This window comes from Podarcis raffonei, chromosome 14 (genome assembly GCF_027172205.1).
Source record: "Podarcis raffonei isolate rPodRaf1 chromosome 14, rPodRaf1.pri, whole genome shotgun sequence".
NCBI classification, from domain to species: Eukaryota; Metazoa; Chordata; class Lepidosauria; order Squamata; family Lacertidae; genus Podarcis; species Podarcis raffonei.
The window spans coordinates 20241114-20265216 of NC_070615.1; the positions used below are offsets into that span (position 1 = coordinate 20241114).

A 24103-nucleotide genomic window follows, 5' to 3' on the forward strand; every position below is an offset into this window, starting at 1 on the left:
GGAGAATCTCTCAATCAGGTGCATCTAGGAGATGGTGAATGTGTGGGAAGGTGGGTTATTAATGAAGGAGGGAGGAAGAGGTGTGGAATGGGAGAGATTTCCTCTTGAAGGCAAGGCCTGCTATGGACCCCCCCCCACCGCCCGCCCCATAGTGAGTATGATTGAGACAGGACAAGGTGGCTGCTCTGTAATGAAGAATCTAGGTCACTGGGGCAAAGGGTATGGGAATGTGAGTGAATGAGTTATTTTTAAAGAGACAGTCATTTTATTCAGAGCCCTCCTCCACAAATACCACCTTAAATTCAGACCTTACTAGCATCCTCTGAGGCCTTTCTGCATGAAAGACACCCAGAGAGTAGGAACAAGGGAGAGGGTCTTTTTGGTTGTGGCCCCGCTGCCTGTGGAATGCACTTCCAAGTTAGGCCCTCTTGATGCCAACACTGACATCTTTTAGTCACTGGGTTAAGACTTTGCTCTGAGTAGCCTAACCTGCCTCATAAGGGAGAGAGTAATGGGCCAAAGTTCACGCAGATAACTTTATGGCTGAGTCAAATCCTAGTCTGATACATTTACCACTACAACACGGTGGTGTGATGAACATTCAGAAGTCTAGAGCAGGGATGGGAAATTTTGGTCCTCCAGCTGTTCCAGGACGGCAGCTTCCAACATCCCTTGCCATTGTTGGCAAGGGCTGATGGGAACTGGAGTTCAAAAACATCTGGCAGGCCAGCGATTCCCCAGCCCTTACCTGGAGGGACTCTTGTCGCTGGCTAAATAGTGTCAGTTCAAGCACTTGGCTATTTGCTGGGATTGCCCATCACATTTATCTTCACAGGGCGATTCTAAACATGCCTACTGAGAAATACAATGAATTCAGTGGCACATAAGCGCAATCCTCTGCATATCTACGCAGAAGTAAGTCCTGCTAAGTTAAATGGACTGTGATGCTGTGCCTACTTACCTGGGAGTAAGGCTCATTGAACTCAGTGGGACTTACTTATGAGTAGAATTTGTATTGGAGTCTGTTATTTAATTTGCAAAAGGAAACCCCCAAGTGCTGAAAGCCCTGAACTTTCCCACTTTTTATAGCTCTTCAGAAAGAACAGAAGCAGAAGAAAAAGAAAGCAGAAGACAGAGGCAACTGTATGTTTATTGTCTATTTCAAGGGGCGCAACATGGCACCCTTGAGGTCTTCCTCTGGTGCCCACAGAGCCTCTAAGTCATGAGGTAGTGATGAGCTTACATTTTCCTCCCCAGAAAAGTATATAGGGCTGAAGGAGGGTGTTGGGAACAAGGGAAGCTGCCTTAGAGTCAGACAGCTGGCCCACCCAGCTCAGTATTGTCTACACTGACTTGCAATGGCTTTCTAGTGTTTTAGTCAGAGAGTCTCTCCCAGTCCTTTATGTCCATGTCTGAAGGCAAAACAGATGTTCTGTCTCTGCCACTGAGTTATAACCCTTCCCCTAGTGGTTCTCTTTCCCTTTGCTTGCTCTTTTACATCTATGTGCTTTTCCAAGTCTCAGATTATTTCAGCTAATTTGCACCCAGATTGCTTGGAAAAAATGAAGCCCATGAATGTGCAGTTTTTCTCTCTTTCTGTCTCTTTGGAGTGAGGGGCTGACAGAGGGGAGAGAAGTGGCCAGAGCAGGTGGTGCTCATATCGCCAACTCAGAAAAACATATCTGCCCATGGGCCTAAAACAGTGGGTCACCCATTGTCTATTTCAACAATATGTATTGTTCATGCCACTAACAAACATGTGTCACAATCTGCCAATTAAATTGTCTGATACGTAGCGATTTATGCAACCCACATTCCAACATTCCACCGCTTTGGTCTGGGGAGGTGTGGCTATGGCTTGTTGGCAGAACCTCTAAATTTGCATGCAGAAGGTCCCAGGGTCAATCTGTGGTATCTCTAGACAGGGCTGGTACAGATCCTGGCCTGGAATCTTGGAGAGCCTCTGCCATTGTAGACAATACTATCGATATGATTCAATGATCTAAGTATGACAGCTTTCTATGTTCCTGTGTTTGCTAGAAGTATGTGTTTGAAATTACTGAAGATGTTAGTTCATGTGCTTTTAATGTGTGTGTGTGTGTGTGTGTGTGTGTGTGTGTCTGTGTGTGTTTGTATGGACAACACCAGAAGCTGCCAAGGGAAATGTGTGTCTCCGGCTACAGAGCTTCCTGTGGCTCCACTGTCCAGTCTCCTGTCCCAGAATAAATGTTTATAGTTTCTCCAAAGAGGGAAGGAGCGAAGGAGCACTCTTCCTGTTTGAGATGGGCGCAAAGAGGAAGCCAGGAAAGGAAACAAGCTCGTGACAAAATGCAAAGCAAATGTTCGGCAGCTTTAAGGCACTTGGTTTTCATTCTAAGGCACCAAAAATAGACTCTGCATTTGGGGGTGTTAACTTCCTTCCGTGAAGTCTCTGCATGAATTCAAAAGTTGGCAGCAAACCATAAAAATAGAAGAGAGGAAGCAACAAGACCTCTACATGGCAACCCTTAATTTCTGGTTCCCATCTAAAAGATGCCTTTTAGCTGGCAAAGGTTCGTGATGCAGGCCAAGGGGTTGCACCACTCCTCAGTTCTCTGTGGGTGCCCATTTGCCTGCCACCAAACCAAGCAACGACCTTGGAAACAGGAAACTGCTGATCAGTCTGCAATTTGGCACAAGGATGTAGGAATGTGGTCTGTTAGGGCAATTGGGGCGCTGCCCCACCAACCTCAGTCTTGATTCCCCCAAGCCCACCGGCTTTCTGACTTGCACTGAGTCCTAAGAGCAGCTCTGGCTGTCTGCTTCCTCATCTTTGGACTCAGTGTGGTCCTCCTTAAACTCAGCAGAAGGATGGGGACAAATAATAAGTTCCCTGGCTCCAAATAATAAGTTCCCTGTTGGGCTCATTGCTTTCCACCCCACCAGTCCCAGTGGGCACTACTGCCAACCTAGCGGTTTGAAAGTACACCAGTGCAGTGGGAAGGTAAACAGCATTTCCGTGCACTCTGGTTTCTGTCATTGTGTTCTGTTGCGCCAGAAGTGGTTTAGTCATGTTGGCCTCATAACCATCTGTGTGTGGACAAACGCCGGCTCCCTCGGCCTGAAAGCAAGATGAGTGCCACAACCCCATAGTCGCCTTTGACTGGACTTAACCGTCCAGGGATCCTTATTTTACCTTTACTGCCTTCAAGGTGGGACTTTAGGGGAGAAATCCAGAGCTCCAGTCAGCAGAATGGCCAGGAGGGACCCCAAATGCAAGACGGTCAGCTTACTGCATGCATATGCAACCTGATGGCCCCCGGGAAATGTTGAACTACAACCATTAACCCCAGTATTCCACAAATGCCACTCTCTGGAGAAGCAGATCTCTGTGTTGTCAGCATACTGCTGCCAATGTCCTCCAAGACTGGATGACCCCACTCAGCGCTTTCATGTAGATAGATGTTAAGCAGCATGAGGGATGAAATCAAACCCTGAGGAACCCACGAGGCCAAACGACACTTCACAAGCATCATCCTCTGAGAACAACCATCTAAGTAAGATCAGAACCACCACGAAACAGTGCCTTCCACCCCCAACTTGTACAGCCACTCCAATACCATGGTCAAAAGCCACTAGGAGGTCAAGAATAATGAACAAGGACACATTTTCCCATTTCTCTCCCAACAGAAGTCATCATACAGGATGACCAAAGCAGCTTCTGTGCCAAAACCAGGCCTAAAACCCAATTGAAATGGATCTAGAAAATTGGTTTTCACCAAGAGAGCCTGGATCTGATCCATGACCACCTGCTCAAGGACCTTGCTCAAGAAGAGGAGATTGGCCACTGGCCAGTAATTACTTAAATTTTCAGAAACCAGGGAGTGTTTATTTAGAAGTGTTTTGACCACTTCCTCCTTTAATCAAGCAAGGACAAACCCATCTCCTGAGGAGGCATTAATCACTTCCCTGGTCCAGACAGCTCCCCTCCCTCCTAGTTTTTATCAGCCAAGTGGGTCAAGGGTCAAGGGTCCCTCTGCATAGATTCACTGATGTGATATCTGGGTACTGTATTCTCCAGTGGCTGTTCACAAGATGCTCATCTGCTTGGACCTTTGGCCCAATCCAAGAGAGAATTTCTTACAATCTTAAACATAGGCTAACATTGTTCCCTGCAGTTCCTTGCTTTGCTCTGCATGCTTAAGAACAAGGATCTCCCTCTTCAGCTTTCAGTGGCATATGGCAGGGCTAATCAGCTGTGAAAATATCTCACAGACAAAGAGCCCCTTGGGGGTTCCTTCAGCCTGCTGCAGAAATCCAAACTTGCCTTCCTCCATTGGGTCTACTACAGTGTAGATGATGTATTTTTAGGCTGTGTTTATTTATTGACTGTGTTTTAAAACGCAGCTCTGCAGCCCCCGAAAAGCCGGTTTCCTCTTCTATTGAAACCAATGTTGATATTGGCTGGCAACTGTGTGATATTGTGGCGCTGATTTGTATTGGCTCAGGCAGAGCATAGATGGTGATGTGTTCTTAGCAGGAAGAATACACTAAGTGCCTACCTAGTGATCCAAAGACAGCCAACCTGGTGCCTTCCAGATGTTTTGGGCCATAGTTCCCATCATCCCCAGCCAGCATGGCCAATTGGTCAGGGATGATGAGAATGAAAGTCTGCAACATCTGGAGAACACCACACTGGCATGACCGACCGCTGTAGTCCATGTATTGGTAACATTGAGGCTGGATTACTGCAATGTGTTCTATATCCAGATAATGCAGAATGCAACATCCAGACTGTTGATGGGGGCATCTTGCCAACAACACGTGATACCATTGCTAAAACATCTGTGCAGGCTGTCCACATACTACCAAACCAAGCTCAAGGTCTTTGTATTAATTTGCAAAGCCTTGAACACCTCGAGTCCAGGGTACCGTAGGGACTGCCTACGTTCTTATATCCCAGCTCAGTTATCAAAATCATCTTCAGGAGTATTATTGGTTGCCTTCTGCATTGGTGAGGCTCATGAAGTTGTAGAGCCTTTGGCATCCTTGGCCAAGTCCCAATGAATGCTCTGCCAACAGATTCAGCAACCACCTTCTGTTTCAACATTTAAAAGCCTGCTGAAAACTTTTCTAAGCTGCCAAGCTTACGCCGCCAGTTTAGAAGGTATCTTTCAATAATGGCTGTCTGATGTTCTCCAGTTTTAATTTTTAATGTCTTTTTATTATATATAGATATGATTATAAATCACTTCCATTTTTTATGGGATGGAGGTTCTGAATATAAAGAGCAGGAGAACAGAACACACTTGAACTGCACTGAGTAATCACAGTCATCTCCACCTTTTTAGGGCAAAGCAGCAGCTGGGATCCTTGGTCCAGGTCACAATACGCCTCCTGAGCACTTTTCTGTTTGCAGATGCAAACATCGCAACTTGTGGCCGGGAACTTGACAGGCCGCAGGAGCACACTGTGCCTTCCTTATTAGGCAAAGACTCTCTGAAGCTCTGCGAATTGCATCTGGTTTGTGGCTTATCTGCTGGAGGATTTTTGCCGTTTTGTAAATACAGCACAGCCAGACAATTCACCCAGCTGTGCCGCAGCAAGGAGAGGTGTTGTGCAGGCCTCGTAAAACGGCTGGCTTTGCTAGAGGGAGCAGGGGGGAAAGGACTTGTTGGAAAGAGCAGCGCCGTTCTGAAAAACGGAGGCTTGTTCACCCGCAGCAGCCAGCTGCTTGAAAAAAGGCCTGTTGTGCGTATGCCAGATTCCACCACCCTATGGCCAACAAGTCATGCATGTGACTCTGCTGCCATGTGCACAACCTCCTCTTTGGCAGCTTCCCTCACAGGCTGGAAAAGGGATGTTTGCGGTTTAGAGGCCTGCAGCCTGCACAGCCACAGGGGAAAGACTTCAAAAGAGCAGGAGTTCAGAGAAGGGGTCCCAAAGGCAGCAGGATACTACATTTTTAAGCGATACGGTACATATTATCGTCTCAAATGGGTCCTCTCTGTAAGGCCATTCAGTCCAGAGTAGGGAGGGGGGTGGGATTCAGTTAGGTTTGCATTTTAATGCAGATCTACTCCCTGGCGTAGCGGCAAATTCAGAAGTGCAGTGTTGCTTCATGAAAGTCACAGCCTTATTGCTACACCTTTCTAGGATTCTACAACCTTCTAAGATTATACAATAATCTTATAATTCAATATAACAATGATGGATGACGATGGATGCATTGCAGATCTCCACGTGTTGCCTTTAAGCTAGACGTGCTGTTTTCTGTGCACATAGACAGGCAAATGTTTTTGAATGCTTCCTTACCTTCTTTGAGATTCAAGTTGTGCTTTCGTTGTACAGTGGTACCTCGGTTTAAGAACAGCCCTGTTTATGAACTATTCGGTATGAGAACTCAGCAAAACCGGAAGTACAGTGGTACCTCGGGTTACAGACGCTTCAGGTTACAGACACTTCAGGTTAGACTCCGCTAACCCAGAAATAGTACCTCGGGTTAAGAACTTTGCTTCAGGATGAGAACAGAAATCGTGGTCCAGCGGCGTGGCGGCAGCGGGAGGCCCCATTAGCTAAAGTGGTACCTCAGGTTAAGAACAGTTTCAGGTTAAGAACGGACCTCCAGAACGAATTAAGTTCTTAATCCGAGGTACCACTGTAGTGTCCCAGTTAGCAAACTTTACCTCAGTCTATGAACAGAAGCTGAACAGTGGAAGGGCACCAGCGGTGGGAGGCCTCATTAGGGAAAGTGCGCCTCAGTTTAAGAATGGCTTTGGCTTAAGAATGGACTTCCGGAATGGATTAAGTTTGTAAACCGAGGTACCACTGTACATTATGAAGACCTCGCCCACTGTTCTCTGGAAACTGAAGCGCCTTGCGCTTTCAGTGTTCCTCAGTGTTTAGCTTTGGAGGCTACAGATCAACAGCTTCTCGGTGTTCTTCCTGCGCACCTTCTCTGGAGTTAGCCTCCTTTCATCTTGATTGGCCTCAAAAACCAACAATGGCAGGAAGGGCCGACTGGCCTGACCTGGCCTTTCCTACATTAAAAATGCCCCCTTAAACATAACACGCATTTCACCGGATGCTAGGATTGGACACCCTCTGTTCTGAACAAAGTGCAAAAAGATTCTCTGTGTGAGGAAATGCCTTTTCTCCCACTAAATGGGGAGCAGACCCCACACCATTCATCTCTTTTTCTGCTCTTTCAGAGGTAGCAGTCATTTTGTGTTATGCTACACCCACATGGCAGCCATTTTGCGACTTGCATCTATGGAAATTTCTATTTCTGTCCCCGAAAAGTTTTGAGACTCCTGAAATGTTTGCATGTCCTGTTGATTTTGTTTCATGCTCTATAGAGCACACTCCACATTATTGGGGGGGGGGGTTGTTGAAACATACCCTTAAGCCCAAAAAAAAGAAAAATCAAGACACTCAGAAAATCTTGGTTTAATATATATATTAGTTTCTCAGGATTTTAAGGACTTGGGTCACCAGTTATCAATATGTGTGCCAGCTACCTCATAGGCTTACAAGGATGCCCCACTTTTCAGAATGAAACATTTTGGAAAGCGAGTTCTCCCACAAGAGATTCAATCCAGCCGGTATTGCCAAAAGAGGCTTTAATTTACTCTTATTTACAAGATAGTATAGAAAAAAAGTTTTAAGTTACTGTTAGTATATAGGTTGTAGAATATGTAGCTTCTAAATTTGGGGGGGGGGGACCAGCTGTGACGATTCAGAGGTGACTTTCTTGTTAAGGTTCCTATGGAAAGGGCTTTGAGAAAATATATCAGACAGTTATTCAGTGTAAATGAAATATGTACGGCACAGATGGATGACGCAGGAGATACCAGCAGGTATTTCCTTCAGTGCGTAACTAGATAAATAAGGGCCAGTTCACACATTACATGGGGTATTGCTGTGCACAGAGCAGCACAACTAATACTGGCGCCTTCAGAAATGTGGTTTTGGCTCCAACATGTACAAACATCACTTTCTCTACACTCTATGACTGACAGTGGAATGTGTGGCATGACTTGGTGTGGTTTTTTTAAAAAAAGCATTGTGTTAAGAGGTGATGTGCGATCTCTTTTTGAGGTTGATGGCAGCCTGTTCACAGGTGCAGATCTCCACGCGATGCTTTGCTGGAGATGAAAAGACATGTGTGAACTGGTTCTTTTTGCAAACATGTGTTACATTCACAATCATACATTTTTAGGCACACACAAAAGCCATCGTGGGGTATACCTAAAACAGTAATGGGGAGGGAAGTAGCCCTAAACACAAATATCTATCACCCTTTATTTAAAAGGCAAGCTGCTAGTGCAAAACAATTGCATATATGCTAAAGAGGAGCCCAGCTTCAATCCAGTTTTGCTCCAAGTTTGGAGAACTAGAACTTAGATATAATCATGTGATGAGTCACATGATCCGAGCAGCTCAGCTCCCCAAAGGCCAAGCTGGGAAAGCAAAGAAAGGCAAGGGAACTAACCTGAGTGAACATAATGAGGTTGTTAGCTATTGGGTAACCACTTTTGGTTACGTACAACTATTCAGGGCCAGCTCCAAATTTAAGAGTCCCCTTACATTGGCAGGCCCCTCCATGGCAGCTGGGGTGGGCAGCTACAGGCCACCGTTTGACATTTCCCACAATTCCTCCATTTATTGGTATTGTGAGACATTAAATGGGAATATAAAATGCTTAAACAAGAGCTAGACAACCCACAGTGGGAAGGTGCAAGTGTCATGTGCAAGTGTCAGTACTGGTGGAGACTGCTGGGACAGTAGAGGTCCCAGCAATTGCTTGAGGGTTGCCAGGCCCTGGTACTAGGGCCGAGGTCAGGATTAAAGAAATATGATCTGAAGTCATGTGGGGGGCACCATGGAGCAAGAACCGGAAGTCAAGGGACAAAAGTCTTCTGTCACCCTGGAGAACCATTCGGCTCCCATTGTGCCCTTCCAGCACCCTCATTTAGAGCCAAGCCAAGCCTTATCAACAAACCCTTCAAGGCAGCTTGCCCACCTGCCCACACATATATTTGTTAGTTATTTGTGGCTGGCCACCTGGAGGCAAATTTTATTCACCAGACAGGTTGTTGTTTTCAAGCCTGTTATAGGCATTCACACTATGCTTTGTATTAAAGCGCTCTGATCTACACCAATTTTGTAGGTGATCCAGAACACTGGTGGGCACTAGGTAGCTCTTGAGGCACTTTGTTAGAATATCAAGACTTCTACCTTCCTCCCTTCCTTTTGAGGAGGGGGTTCCAACCCACAAAGGTGCAGAAAAACAAAAATGAGCTAAGCCCGTCCCTTTGGGCTTTGTTAAGTCATTGTTCACCTCACCCACTTTCCTCGTTCACCCTGCAGGAATAGTTGCATGGTGTATTCAGCAAGAGCACAGGGCCACTGTGCTAGAAGTCAGCAACAAGAAGCCCCAACGAGAAATCTCCCTTCCTCCCGTGAAAACTTATGCATCCTTCTCTGCCTCCACGCCACCCCGCTTGCTTGCCAGTGTACAGATCAAATGAAATCCATGCCAAGGCTTTGATAGCTGGCCATTTGAGGGGCTGGGGGTAAAGGGCCTCCTCCAGGAAAGCCAGCCAGGGTCATAGGTACTAAGTACCACTGTTTCCTGCCACCTAGCCTGCACTGCAAATGATTATTCACCATTCGCTTGTTTATTAATGTGGTGCCAATTTAATGCCCGCACAGTTGTTGTTGTTGTTTTAATGACATGTGAATGTTAAAAGAAGCATCTGAGGGAAATGTTAAGCATGAGGTTCCCACACTTCAGGCCCCAGAGTGCAAGAAGAGCTCATGTGAGAAAAAAGCAACTAAGCAGAACTGAAAGTAAGTTATTCTGATATCGTAAGTCCTGGAAATGGATAGCATTCATTTCATTGGGGAGGGGGAGCAGGTGTGTAGAAATAGTAATACTGGGGGTTGAGGAGGTGCCTATGCTCATGTGTCTTGCAAGGGTCGTTTCCCTAAGATTAGCCCCTTGTTCATATGGTTGCCAAAGCTGCTGCACCATTTGTGTGGTGGGAATGAAGGCGCATGCCCTCTCCTCCTTCACTGCGCATCTAACGGAACGCACAGTAAGGTCATTTCCACATTAAAAAATAAAACAGAGTTGGGGAGAGCTGTGCATGCGTTGGCTTCCTGTGGGGGAGTGCCATGCCCCTCATCCTCTGCGATTTGCAGTGGATGGCTAGCCTGGCAAGCATAGGAATTCTGCCATTGCGGGAATGCAAGAAGGTAACTATCCACGTCCCCTAAGCGCTTGCTTAAGTCTCTGACTGGAGTCTTGCAGCAAGTAGCTAGTGACTCTTCACACCCTGTTACCATAAACCGGCAGTTCCCAAACTTTGGAGACCCCCCCGCTCCATCTCTTTTAAGAGCTTACTCAGCCTCCATCTCTCTTAAAAACAACAACTTACTTTTCCCAGCCTCAGACCAACCACCTGCTTTAGCTGGTAGGTTTATGGAGATTCTCATGTGTTGGAGTTTGTGTATCACTTCCACTTGCAAGAATCTTGTGGGTCAGGACCAATGGCTATTCAAGGTGGGTTTCAGGAAGTGTCCCATCCCTGTTTTCCCCCTACTCTCTTGCCAGGGAGTAAATAACCCCAGTTGATCTAGGCTTTCAGTTGCTGCTTGCAGAACTGCTGCAAAGGGTCTCCAAGAGAGCAAGAAAAATAGCAGAGAAAAGCCTTTCCCTTGTCCTCTTAAACCCCCTGCTGCTGTCACCTGACCCACCAGGGGGTTCCAGCCCACAGCTTGAGCTCATGAGAGCAATACTTTAAAATTACGTTTTCCCCTCCTTCTTAGCAGTGCGCAGCAAGATGACATCCCCCCGTTTTCAAAATCCTGACCCTGCGGAATAGTGGGAAATTGTGCTGCGATATGGCAACATTTCAGCTAAGCCACAAAAAGCAGAAGCGCCTTCCTTTCAGGGAGCACTTCTCCTATACAGAGTCACTAGATCCTTCTGCGCCCCTTTCCGAAGCTCGGCCGGTTCCTTTTTCAGTTCTCCTAAATCTCTGATCTCTTGCAAGACCTGCGAGGCTTGCTGGAGCTGCTTTGCCGCCTCGTTGAGCAACGTCTCAGCATAGATCGGAGGCCCGTTGCTGCCCGCCTGGCCCTGTTCAAATCCCCCCAGCAAAACCTCCTTCAGAAGTTGCTCTGTTCTTTCCTGCTCGCTGGCCACTTTCCTCTCCATCTGGGCCACTTTGGAGGCAGCTCCCTGCTGGAGGAGTGGTCCCAGAAGGGGCTTCTTGGCTGGTTCCAACAGCAGGTCCCCTACGGAGGCACAGCGAGGCTTGGTAACTGGAGGGTTTCCTTCAGGTTCCAGCTGATCTTTAGTCGCCAAGTCCAAACTCTCCTTTTTTGCTTCTTGCTCTGACAAAGCTTCTCCCTGCTCCTCTCCATCTTGGAAAACAGTCTCAGAGGTTTCATCGCCAGCAACACCGGGGCTTTCACCGTTCGGGACATCGGGTGGGCGTCCGCCTTCAGAAGAATCCACCTCTGAGCTGTTCCTGTTCAATTTCATGCTGGCTCTCAACTTCTCCGACAGAACCTTAGGAGGAGGAGCTGGAGGTTTCAGCATCTCCTTGGCTCCTTCGGATAAATTTTCTTCGCTTCCGTGCACAGACAGATCAACGGCCTCGTCCTCCAGCTGCTCGGAAGCTGGACTGTCCCATTTCACCTTCATCTTATCAGATAAGATCTTTGGGGGAGGAACTGGAACTTTGGGAGTGTTTTTGTGGGCCTCCGTTAGGTCCTCTCCGTCTGGGGTGGCTTCAGGTTCTTCGGCATCATCACCTGTAGCAGCAACATCTTCTTCCGCAGAGTCCGCGTTGTCACCGGGTGCTGCGGTTTCCTTAAGAGGCTTTGCGGGAGGCATGGGGGGCTTCTTGGCTTCTACATCTTTGGGCACGGAGTCGGCGCTCGGCTTCTCCGAAGGAGGCATAGGCGGTTTCGTAGGTGGCATGGGTGGTTTGGGGGTCTCCTTTGGAAGAGGAACGTCAGCAGCCTCGCTTGTGTCCACCATGATGGATGGAGGACCGCTGTCTGGTACGTCCAGGTCAAGCCTCAGGATCCCATCTGACACCCCACTGGCAACCTAGGCAAGGAAACAACAAGACAGATGTTGGGCATCAGGCTGCAGCAGAAAGGGAGATGGGAAGCAGGGCCACCCCAGCAACTGAGACAATAGCTCCACCAGGCTCCTCCCTCCCACAACTGTCTGTTGGCAGCAGCCATTCCATCAGCCTGCAGCTAAGAGAAAGAAAGTAAGCAGAACCACCCCATCAACTCTGCTGGCTCCTCCTCTCCCTGAACCATTTTCATTCCACCTGGTCATTACAAGACCTATGTTTTTTTTAAAAAGAAGTGACCCTTGCTTGTTTCCCCCCCTCCAGATCCCTTTTTCCTTTTGTGTTATGTCTTCTAGACTGCAAGCCTACAGCAGGGACTGTCTGGCTTTTACTGCTATATGTAAGCTGCTCTAGGAAGTTTTCCATCAGAAGAGCACGTTAAAAGAAGATTTACAAAATAATCAGTCCTTTTAGCCACCTGGCTTTCAAATAACAGTTTAGGAACTCCTGAAACCAAAAAGGCAATTACAGTCCTACCTCGGCTTACATTACCCTCGAGTAACGTAAACTTTGGGTTGCGAAAGCGGCATGTGCAGAAGTGTTCTATGCACCGCGTGCATGCACAGAAGCACTATATCATGCCACGCGCATGTGCAGAAGCAGCACCTCTGGTTGCAGAAACCTTGGGATCCAGCTGGCAACCGGAGGTACCACTGTACTACAGAGCTAAAATCAGGCATCTGACACAGGCGCTGGGTATACACCACTGTTTTTCCCTTACTGACCACCATGCATTAATTTTTTTATTTTAGTTAAGTTTTCTTTAATGTGGCAGGTTCACACAGCATGTTCACACAGCATGTAGGCAGACACAAGAGTGAGACCTGATCTCATCTTCCCTCCTTATGCAGAACCTCAAACATGAACCAAGTACTACAGAGGTCCTTCCAGCACTGCTGTCGGACAACAGTAACCTTGGTTTTATTTTAATCCTTCCAACATAGAACTGTTGTCTGGAAAGTATATCACATGGGTCCCTTACATCAGCCTTCACCAAATGGTGTTCGACAGATGTTTTGGACCACAACGTCCATAATCCCCAGGCAGCATGGTTGTGCTGTCCAAAACGTCTTGAAGAAACCACGTTGGCTTAAGGCTGTGGGTGATTTGCATGAGCCTTCTCTTGCCCAAGAGGGCCACCCCTCCAATATGCGCCTTTCCTGCCTATTGAGGTCATCACTTACCGTATTTTTCACTCTATAGGACACACTTTCCCCCCTCCAAAAATTAAGGGGAAATGTGTGTGCGTCCTATGGAGTGAATACAGGCTCCTTGGCTTCAGCGATAGCAACGCGAAGCCTCCGAAGCGCAGAGGGAGCACTCCCTCCGCGCTCCGGAGGCTTCGCATTGCATTCGCTGAAGCCTGGAGAGCGAGAGGGGTGGTGTGCATGACCCCTCTCGCTCTCCAGGCTTCAGGGATAGCTGCCTGAAGCCTTTGGAGCGCAGCGCGAGTTCCCACTGCGCTCCTGAGGCTTCGGGTTCCTTTTGCTGAAGCCGGGAGAGTCTTGCTCTCCCGGCTTCAGCAGAGAGGGAGGGCTGCGCAGCGCCCCTTCAGCCAAGCGGGAGGAGAAATGGAAGGGGCTCCATTTCTCCTGCTGCTTCGCTGAAGGGGTGCTGAGCAGAGAGGGGGAGAAAATTTTTTTTCTTGTTCTCCCCCTCTAAAACAAGGTGCGTCCTATGGTCCGGTGCATCCTATAGAGCGGAAAAATACGGTGAGTCCTTCTTATGCATCCCCTCACAATCAGTGAGGGTGTCCATGGTGACTGTTTTATTCCTTTGGGCTTTCAATTTGGAGTGACTGTAATGCTCTGGCAATTCACTTTCACTCTACTTGTTATCAATTTTTAAATCGTGTACATGTTTAACCTTGATTTATGATCATTTTACTATCATTTGGATTTGGCTTGTTGGCTAGCTGTTTCAGAGGCTTCTGCCAGGCAGCAACCCAGAAACATTTGGACTAAATATAAGCACCAAATTGTAAGGTTCTGTGCACAGGAGAGGGGCAGCATGAGAACCCAAGGCTTGACCCCACAGCTTGCAGCATAAATAACTTATATGCAAGATTGACCACAGATCTGGAGGTGGGGGGACAGGGAAAATGTGCTATATATAATTCCCTAGTCCAAAATTAATCATATACCATATAATATAACAGAATATATACTTCCAGAACGCTTTTTCAGCCGGAACCGAGTTCCGGCACATCAGTTGTGTACGATTGCCATTCTAAGAGAACAAGGGAGGTGTTCATAGTGAGTTCCGGCACCTCTTTTTCTAGAAAAATAGCACTATATATTTCACACATATACATGCAAAGACAAAGACTCTCAGCTAACAAATTTAATATTTGCTGTAATGAATCTGTTCATCTTTAAGGTGACACAAGGTATTCTGATTGTTTTCACTGCAAGAGACAAATGTGGCTGCATGTCAGGAAATTGTTTACAGGGGAAAAGCCATAGCGCAGGCATGGCCAAACTTGGCCCTCCATCTGTTTTGAGACTACAATTCCCATCATCCCTAGCTAAAAGGACCAGTGGTCAGGGATGATGGGAATTGTAGTCCTAAAACAGCTGGAGAGCAAGTTTGGCCATGCCTGCCATAGCGCATAGCTTTGCATGCAGATGGTCCTAGGTTCAATCTCCAGCAACTGCAGTTGGGGATGAGAGAGACTCCTGCCTGAAACCCTGCACAGCCACTGCCAACCAGTGCAGACAGTACTGAGGTGGCTGAACTCATGGTCTGACTCAGTATGCAGCTGCTTCCTAGGTCCCAAAAGCTGCACAAATTGGCTCTCGTGGTGCATTTAAGATACAGAATTCAGACTACCAAACATAAAAAGTGGAGTTGGGGTTTTTTCTAGCCTTGATTATTACCTCTTTGAGATGGTATCTGGTTGGTGGACGACGGCCCTGAGCCAGTTTTGCTCTGTTTCGTGTCACGTGTTCCAGAGAGAGGTCTGGATCAACCTTCACCTTTAAACAGGGAAGAAAACAGAGGAGGGAAACAACATCACCTTCTTTGCCCATGAATGGATGAAGACTATAGGAATCCAGCCTTCCAACCCTGCTAAAACTACCAAGTTTAGATGACTCATTCACACATTGATACAGCACAGAAATCAGTCACTGCACTAAAAACCACTACAAGGTATAATTTATATAAGAGATGGCCTTGTTTTTCCAACCCTCCCTGCACCAAGTAGAGAGTTAGCCACTTCTGAGCAGTAGCCCTCGCGTTACAATAGGAAAAGTCTCTGGAACATAGGACTGTAACTCAGTGGTAGAACACAGTCTTTGCACACAGGAGGTCCTAGCAATTCTACACAATGCAGGGGAAAATAACAGAATCATAGAACTGTAGAGTTGGACGGAACCACAAGGGCCATCTAGTCCAACCCCCTGCAATGCAGGAATCTTTTGCCCAACATCGGACTCAAACACACAACTCTGAGATTAAGAGCCTCATGCTCTACCAACTGAGCTACCCTAGGAATCTTATTCTGAAACCCTGAAGAGTCATTCGGTGTAGGCAACACTGAGAGAATATCTATGTTCTCTCATCTTATACTAGGAAGGAGGACATGTCAGTTTTCAACCTCAAACTAGACCCTTCCACTCAAACTACTTAGGGTCTCAACAATGCCGTTAACATCTCTTCTCCTGCTAAAGAGAGCCCCCTACCACCAGGATGAAAAAGTTGGCTGTCACAAGTTTATAACATCTGCCAGAGTGGTACAAGCAGGTATTTGGGTTCCATGGGCTGGGACGGTTGATGCATGATTTACACACAAAGACACTGCCATTGTTCAAACATTTAAAAATTACAAGCTCTTTTTGTAAATCGACTGATTGTGTGTGAAGCAGCCCTGACTTCCAAATAACTATATAGTACATATAATACTGCCATGCAGGGGCTGGTGGTTATATTATCCTTGATATGCAATTGCACTGGAATGTATAGTATATTCGTCATTAATCAATATGTTGTTGTGATTGGCAGTTCATTTTATGATAACCTTAAATGTTACAATGTTCATATAAAGCACTGATAAACTGACATATTTGTCAGCTTGATGTGTTAAGTTTTGAAATGATTTTAGTATTTGATTGTTATGAGCAATGATGTATTGACTTATTGATACAATAAGTAAAGATTTTCTGCTGTAGCAGATTCCAATAACCTTAGAATCATGCTGAGATTTTTCAGCAATGGAGAAAAGAGCCCCATAAAGTCTTTTCTAGCACCCTTCTGGATTCTCTTCTCGTACGTAGTTCTTTTTCCAGAAAGACCCAAGTTTTCAGCCTTAGATGCTTTGGAAGCCTGCTCACCCAGGAGACTCTTCCTTTTGGACGCTGTCAGCAAGGGGCAGATGGAGTTCATTAGCACACCCACCCACCAGAGGAAAACAATATGTCCAGACTTCACAATACACTAGTTCAGGGCATCCACAGCCGCCTCTGGCAGCGACTCCATAGATACAGCAAACGCTGCCAGCATCACCCAACATGACATCACTTCTGCAATTCCTTCTTCCTGTGTAACGGGAGCCCTGAATGCCTTGAATTCAGCCTCCCCCCCCCTGCCTTGGATTTGCAAGGCAACTGCAATTAGTCTGCTGTTCCCAGCTGGCCCTGTTGTGCTCAGTTTGAGGAGCGGCGATACCAGCACGCTCAAAGCCAATTCAGTTCTGCTAGAAGGGGGAAATGTTGTTGGTGGGAGAGGGATGGGTTAGTTCTTATGAAACCGTTTCCTTCTCAACGGTTACAGCTCCACACTGCACACACACACACACAAATCTCCCTTTGGGCTTAATTGCGAGAGAGAGCGAGGAGGGGAGGAGACGGAAAACCAGACTCCAAGTTCATTCAGAGTTTACATTCCGCTGCCAAAACTGCCCTTGATACAGGCCCACGGAGGGCCAGCCCAAGCGGATTTTCTTCTCCGGCCAAAATAAATCCTTTCCCCTCGACACCACCAAGCCTAGAGCTAGATGCAATACTGGGGGGAAAACACCCACCTGAAATTCACTTGCTCATGTGATATCACTGCTTATAGGAGGAGCAGGTGTGGTACTTATTGCAGCCTGAGAGCTGCATTCCTTCATGGGAAACCCTCAGGGGGGCACATGTCAGTGGGGCCAGGGCCAGGGGCAGAAGGGGCTTGGGCCAGAAGCAAATGGTGGAGCAGCAGGAGGGACTTTTACCTCCGGATAGTAGATGACAGGGACGCAGGTGGCGCTGTGGGTGGAGCCTAAGACTTGCCGATCAGAAGGTCGGTGGTTCGAATCCCCATGACAGGGTGAGCTCCCGTTGCTCGGTCCCTGCTCCTGCCAACCTAGCGGTTCGAAAGCACGTCAAAGTGCAAGTAGATAAATAGGTACTGCTCTGGCGGGAAGGTAAATGGCGTTTCTGTGTGCTGCTGTGGTTTGCCAGAAGCAGCTTAGTCATGCTTGCCACATGACCCGGAAGCTGTACACCGGCTCCCTCGGCCAATAAAGCGAGATGAGTGCCGCAACCCCAGAGTCGGTCACAACTGGACCTAATGGTCAGGGGTCACCTTTACCTTTACAGTAGGTGACATTCCAGGAAGGAGAGGTGTGCGTGCGCAGATTTCTGCACGGCTGGGATGTAGCCTGCTGGACAAAAGTAAGAGTCACATCTACTGCTCCACCTAGTTTTGCCTCTGGCCCCATCTACCACGGGCGTGTGGCTCTTGGAAGGCTGCCAGTTGAGGGAATGTGGCCTCAGGGATGAAAAGGTTTCCCTACTCCTGCTACAGACAATGCTGAGCTGGATGGACCAGTATGAAGCAGAGCAGAAAGCCGCTCCCTGTCGTTCACGCTACCTCGTCCAGTATTCTGTTTTTGCTCCGGTTGATGCCGTCATTGAGAGCTTTCATCCACGACTCCTTTTCTTCCCCGCTGGATGCCTGAAATTTGATATCTTGCACCTGAAAAAGGAAAAGAGAGAGGTGTGGACTATACTCAAGGACTGCAATTTGGGTTTACGCTTGGCTTGTGTTTTTTCTTTTCTTTTTAAAATAAAATCAACGCCCATCCCGCATTTCAATCAATGCTGAGAAATCTATCGAAGCACGGGCAACAGCTAAACCAGGCAGCTCAAAGGACCAAAGATTTTCTTGTGCTGTAGATCAGGGTTGAAAAAGTTGATCACACCCAACTGCAGAGGACCAGCCACCTTCTAGAGAACCAGCAATCTACTTTCCTGTAGACCAGGGGTGATTAACCTTCAGCCCTCCAGATGTAACTGGTCCAATCATTCCTGACTATTGGCCACGCTGGCGAAGGCTGTTGAGGGTTGGAAGTCCAAAAACATTTTGAGGGACAAAGGCTTCCCATCCCTGCTGTAACGTGTAATTCAGTTTTAGCCCAGCCAGAAAATGTGTTTTCAGCCCGGGATGGGGAAGGTATGAACCTCCACATGTTGTTGGACTTCAACTCCCATCATCAATACAATACAATACAATACAATACAATACAATACAATACAATACAATACAATAATATTTTATTATTTATATCCTGCCCATCTGGCTGGGTTTCCATGACTATGGCCATGCTCATTGGGGGTGATGGGAGTTGGAGTCCAAAAACATCCAGAGAGCGACACATTGACCACCGGCCTGGTATCTACTGGGTGACTGGATTCTTCCAAAGAATTTTGGAGTTTGTGGGCCTCTGTTATTTACTAGAGACACTGTAAAAACGTAAAAGGTGGCTAACAGCACTTAAAATCAGTGGTTTGGATCTTAACTCTCTTTCTATCTTTGGAAAAGAGTTCACAGTTGCGAAAAATGAAAGTAAATGGCTGTGGCCCCCCAAGCAGAATCCCCAGCATCTTCAGGTAGGGCTGGGAAAGCTGCCCTGCCTCCAGCCCTGGAGAGCTGCTGCCAGTCAGTGTAGAGAACACTGAGCTAGATAGAAGAATCATCAGACTTGGTATAATGCAGTTTTCAGTGTTCATATAAATGGGACTTTGCCTTCTCCTTCCTTCTGTAGTCCCATGTGCTTTTCCGTCTGTTTCTTTGAGCTGGGGGAGTGCAGATGGAGTGGGGGGTTGGGCAGAAATCGCCCTGGCCACATGCATTAATGGAAGAGCATTAATCTAAGACAATAATCTAAGACAATAAGCACAACAACAACACCCTAAAAGCTCAGTATTGTCTGGTGGCGGCTCTCCAGGGTTTCAGGCAGTCCAGCCTGGAAGTTCTGAGGACTGAATCTGGGACCTTTTGCATACTCTACTACTCAGCCACAGCTCTTCCTCTAAAAACAGAGTGAGATTCTAGTCCTCATTGTTCTGAATAGTTGACTGGAATGGGATGCTGCCTTATACCAAGTCAGAATATTGGCCCATCCATCTCAGTATTGTCCACACTGACTGGCAGCAGTTCTTCAGGGTTTCTAACACGGGACATTCTTATGCCTATCTGGAGATGCCGGGGATTGAACCTGGGACCTTCTGGATGCAAAGCAGATGTTCTTCCACTGAGCTATGTCCCTTCCCCACCTCTGCCCCCTTGTAGACAATACCGAGCTAGGTCTAACTCTGTAAAAGACAAATCTGATGGGGTTTTTTCCCCTGCTGCTGCAGCTGCTACCAAGGTAAAAAGGGTCAGCAGCCCAAGCAGACAACCAAGAGGGACAGTTTGCTGGATGGACATTGTGCTCCTCCCAAGTGCCCAGCCAGCTGAGTCTGAGTCACTCTTATAAACACAGCCCTGCAGTGCCAGGGGAAAAAAGCTGTTCTGGCAAATCACAGCATGAGAGCACCCATGCTGAACGACGCGTGCAGCTTACTGTAATTTTAAGAGTGTCCCAATAGTCCAGCCATCTTTTTCCATGACAAGCCGTTGGCTAGAAACCCACAGAATGAAGGCGGGGGGAAAGGTGTGTTTTGGGAAGGGAGTCACACACATTTTATTTGGAGAGAGAGAGAGAAGTCACTCGATGCATTCCAAAACAGACACGCTTCCCCCACAAAATAACAGCAGCAGCATCCATCTTAATTGCCCAGAACAGCAAGAACAGGAGTCGAAGGAGGCCTTCCAAGCCTGTCAGTCTGGTCCACAGGACTTTACCCAAACCATGTCCCTTCTCCAGGCCACAGCTCACATCAGTCCTCCTGATGCGGCCTCATAAAGTGTTTCTGCTTGGCTGAAAAGCATCCTTGAACCATGATACCTGTATACCTGAAGGAGCATCTCCACCCCCATCGTTCAGCCCGGACACTGAGATCCAGTGCTGAGGGCCTTCTGGCGGTTCCCTCATTGCGAGAAGTGAGGTTACAGGGAACCAGACAGAAGGCCTTCTCGGTAGTGGCACCCACCCTGTGGAATACGCTCCCTTCAGATGTGAAGGAAATAAGCAGCTATCCCATCTTTAAAAGATATCTGAAGGCAGCCCTGTTTAGGGAAGTTTTTAATATTTAATTGCTGTATTGTTTTTAACATTCGATTGGGAGCTGCCCAGAGTGGCTGGGGAAACTCATAATAAATTATTATTATTATTATTATTATTATTATTATTATTATTATTATTATGTCTCTTGCTTTCCTGGATGAAACATTCTTGTTGAGGAATACAGTGGTACCTCGGGTGGTACATTCCTGCATTGGCAACCTTCGGGGGCTGCATAACAGTACAGTGGTACCTCAGGTTAAGTAGTTAATTCATTCCGGAGGTCCGTACTTAACCTGAAACTGTTCTTAACCTGAAGCACCACTTTAGCTAATGGGGCCTTCTACTGCCGCCGCGCCGCCGGAGCCCGATTTCTGTTCTTATCCTGAAGCAAAGTTCTTAACCTGAAGCACTATTTCTGGCTTAGTGGAGTGTGTAACCTGAAGTGTATTTAACCTGAAGCGTATGTAACCCAAGGTACCACTGTACAGCCTGCAGTATCAAGGTGATGTTGTATTGTTTGCTCCACCCACTTTGCCTCTGTCTCCACCCACCGAAGTACGGGGGCCCCCGGAATATTGTCCCTACACCTGGTCTGACCAGCAGCAGCACTTTAGGATCTAAGACAAATAAAAATTCTACCCCATCCCATGAGACTTCTGATTGGAAGAGCCAGGGATTGAATCTAGAATTTTTTCTGCACAATATCTTTGGATCTGCACATTCTTCCAAATGGACAGCTGGATTAGACTCCGCATCACACGACTGAGGCCGTGAAATTTCTAAGCATACAGTACTGGCAAATTTTCAGCATCTAGAGATGCAATATGGGCACGAGTCTCTCCCCGGGCCCCCACCTCCGAAAGCGAACCCATACCCTCACGTCAAATCCTCAGCCGTGAGCTGACTCTCCCCCCCCCGCCCCACCTCTCATCCTACCCCTTGACAAGAAAAAGCAACTGTAGTCTGCTTGGGGTCAGGGGGTAGAAGGGGCTGAAGCTTCAGGACAGAGGAGCAAGTGTCACAAATGTGTTTGTGTGTTAATGCTCTGTTGATATATCTTCCCACAGCTGCAATTCCAAAACAGGAAAATAAAAAAGGGACGCACAGTTGTGTATGCTGGCCTGCTAATGGAAGCCCGGTGTAACATCTGCACAATTATGTTGCCTGTCAACACTCGGGCCAGATTCCCAGTGAATGCAAGCTATGGGGGGGGGTTGGGGCGGCTCTGAACAGTAAACTTTTCGTTGGCATGAGTCAACCACTCCAGCCAAAGTTTCATTCTGAAATGGGTTCCCCTGCATCCCTTTGGTTCTCAACAAGGCAGGATCAGAAACCAAGAACTGCAAAAGGGATTTGTGCACTGAAAGGCTCCGCAAAAACCCCAAATGCCTTTGCAACAGTGTACAGAGATCCTCCATGTGAGGGGTGATCCTGAGCCAGTTATACAGGCGATGAATTTGCAGCTGGTGGGAGGCACATCTGGATGGGAGGGGGCAGAGAAGGCCTACACAGTGTGACCCAGGATCCCACCCCACCCCCCTTGTGTGTTCTTTCAAGGCATGCAGGAATTAGAACAATGAGTGTGTGGCTAAGAGAAGTTTCATGTTAATGTTAAGTAAAGGAAAAGAGACCCCTGACCATTAGGTCCAGTCGTGACTGACTCGGGGGTTGCGGTGCTCATCTCGCTTTATTGGCCGAGGAAGCCAGCGTACAGCTTCCGGGTCATGTGGCCAGCATGACTAAGCCGCTTCTAGCAAACCAGAGCAGCGCACGGAAACGCCGTTTACCTTCCTGCCGGAGCAGTACCTATTTATCTACTTGCACTTTGAGGTGCTTTTGAATTGCTAGGTTGGCAGGAGCAGGGACCGAACAACAGGAGCTCACCCCGTCGCAGGGATTCAAACCGTCGACCTTCTGATTGGCAAGTCCTAGGCTCTGTGGTTTAACCCACAGCGCCACCCGCGTCCCTATGTTAATGTTAGTGAGAGGTTATAAGAGAAGCCACTGGTCCTCTGGGCTACTGCCACATAGTAAGTAGTGTAGTGGCAAACTCAGAAGTGCAGGGTCCCTTCATAATAGTCACAGCTATGACTCCTCATTGTCACACCCCCTCACAGCCATGCCCCTTCTAAGATTATACAATAATAATTAGGAATCCATTGCAATGATCAATGCAGATCTGTGTTGCCTTTTAGCTACCATCTACTATTTTTTGTGCACATACAAATGATTTGGAGTGCTCCAATATCTTCTTTTGGAATGACTTAAGTTGCATTTCCCTTATTCCCACCTTTCTCTTGAAATTGAAGCCCCTTGCGTTTTCAGTGTTCCTAAATGCTTAGCCTTGGGGCATGCAGAACAAGCTCCCCTCTGTGTTCTTCCTGCAGACCTTCTCCAAAGTGACCCCCAGAGCCAATCCTCAGTGACTGACTCACCTCCTTTCACGTTGACTGGCTCCAATCAACACAAAGTTGGTTCATCTCAATAGCTAAAAGAACTTCTATTCAATGCTGATTGGGCAGTTCTGGGATGCTAGAGACTGGGACCCTGCTGCAGAAAACATAGCAGGTCTTTGACGGTGTTATGTACTGAGTTGAATAGGATCCAAAATGCAGCAGTCTGATTGGTCCTAGAACAATAGGATCCAAAATGCAGCAGTCTGATTGGTCCTAGAACAATAGGATCCAAAATGCAGCAGTCTGATTGGTCCTAGAACAATAGGATTCAGAATGCAGCAGTCTGATTGGTCCCAGAACAATGCAGCAGTATGACTGGTCTGCAGGAGCCACCCAATCCAGCTCCAGGTGGAAGTGAATCCACAACCTGATTGGCCTACAGGAGAATTCCGGAATTAGCCAATCACGTGCAGCCCATTGTGTAAATAATGTATATAGAGCAGATACTTTGGGGGAACTTTCATTCCTCCTCACCACTATGAGCTGAATAAAGAGCATGAAATCCACTCTTGACTCCGAGTATATTTCAGACCTCTTGCAACCCTGAATCACCTCTGTTTGCGCCCATAAGGCTGACCCTTCCAACAGGCAGAACGAGAAGGCTGCTACATGGGAAAGTCCAGCTCTTCAGCAAACTACACCCCTAACTAGAGCAACACAGCACACACTTTATATACTTAAGGTTTTAAGTTCAGTCTCTGACTTCTCAAGCCAATACATCTGCATGACACCCTCGAGAGCTGTGAAAAAGAACAGCTGTGAAGCATGGATAAGTACACAGCACCAAGCAGCAGTGCTGGCTTCTTGGGGAGGGGTGACAAATAAATGCAATTCATCCATGTACAAAGAGAAGGACATCCTACCTTGTGACCCGGAGACCGGATTAAAATGAAGCGATTTTTCCTTTTCAGCAGGGCACGCAACTCTTGGCACCTGTCATACCTTTCCAGCTCCACGGTCTCAACACACTTCTGTTCATCCTGCAAAGGACGGGGGAATAAAACACACTGGGTTACTCTGATCTAGGACATGAAATCAGGTGCAATGTTGTGCGGAGGGCACTGGGCTTGGACTAG

General features: G+C 47.3%; 1 protein-coding gene across 1 annotated transcript in view; it reads right to left on the reverse strand.

The window, feature by feature from the left end:
- Positions 1-9643: 9643 nt before the first annotated feature.
- The window catches only part of PLEKHO2 (pleckstrin homology domain containing O2), a 31830-nt gene continuing 17370 nt past the window's right edge, over positions 9644-24103 (reverse strand). Inside the window, exons 3-6 of the mRNA XM_053364940.1 lie at positions 23891-24007; positions 17994-18098; positions 15023-15121; positions 9644-12109 (exon numbers count right to left, since the gene is read on the reverse strand). Coding sequence (XP_053220915.1) covers positions 10937-12109; positions 15023-15121; positions 17994-18098; positions 23891-24007 — 1494 coding nt within the window. The 3' untranslated portion in view covers positions 9644-10936. The remainder of the gene's footprint in view (positions 12110-15022; positions 15122-17993; positions 18099-23890; positions 24008-24103) is intronic.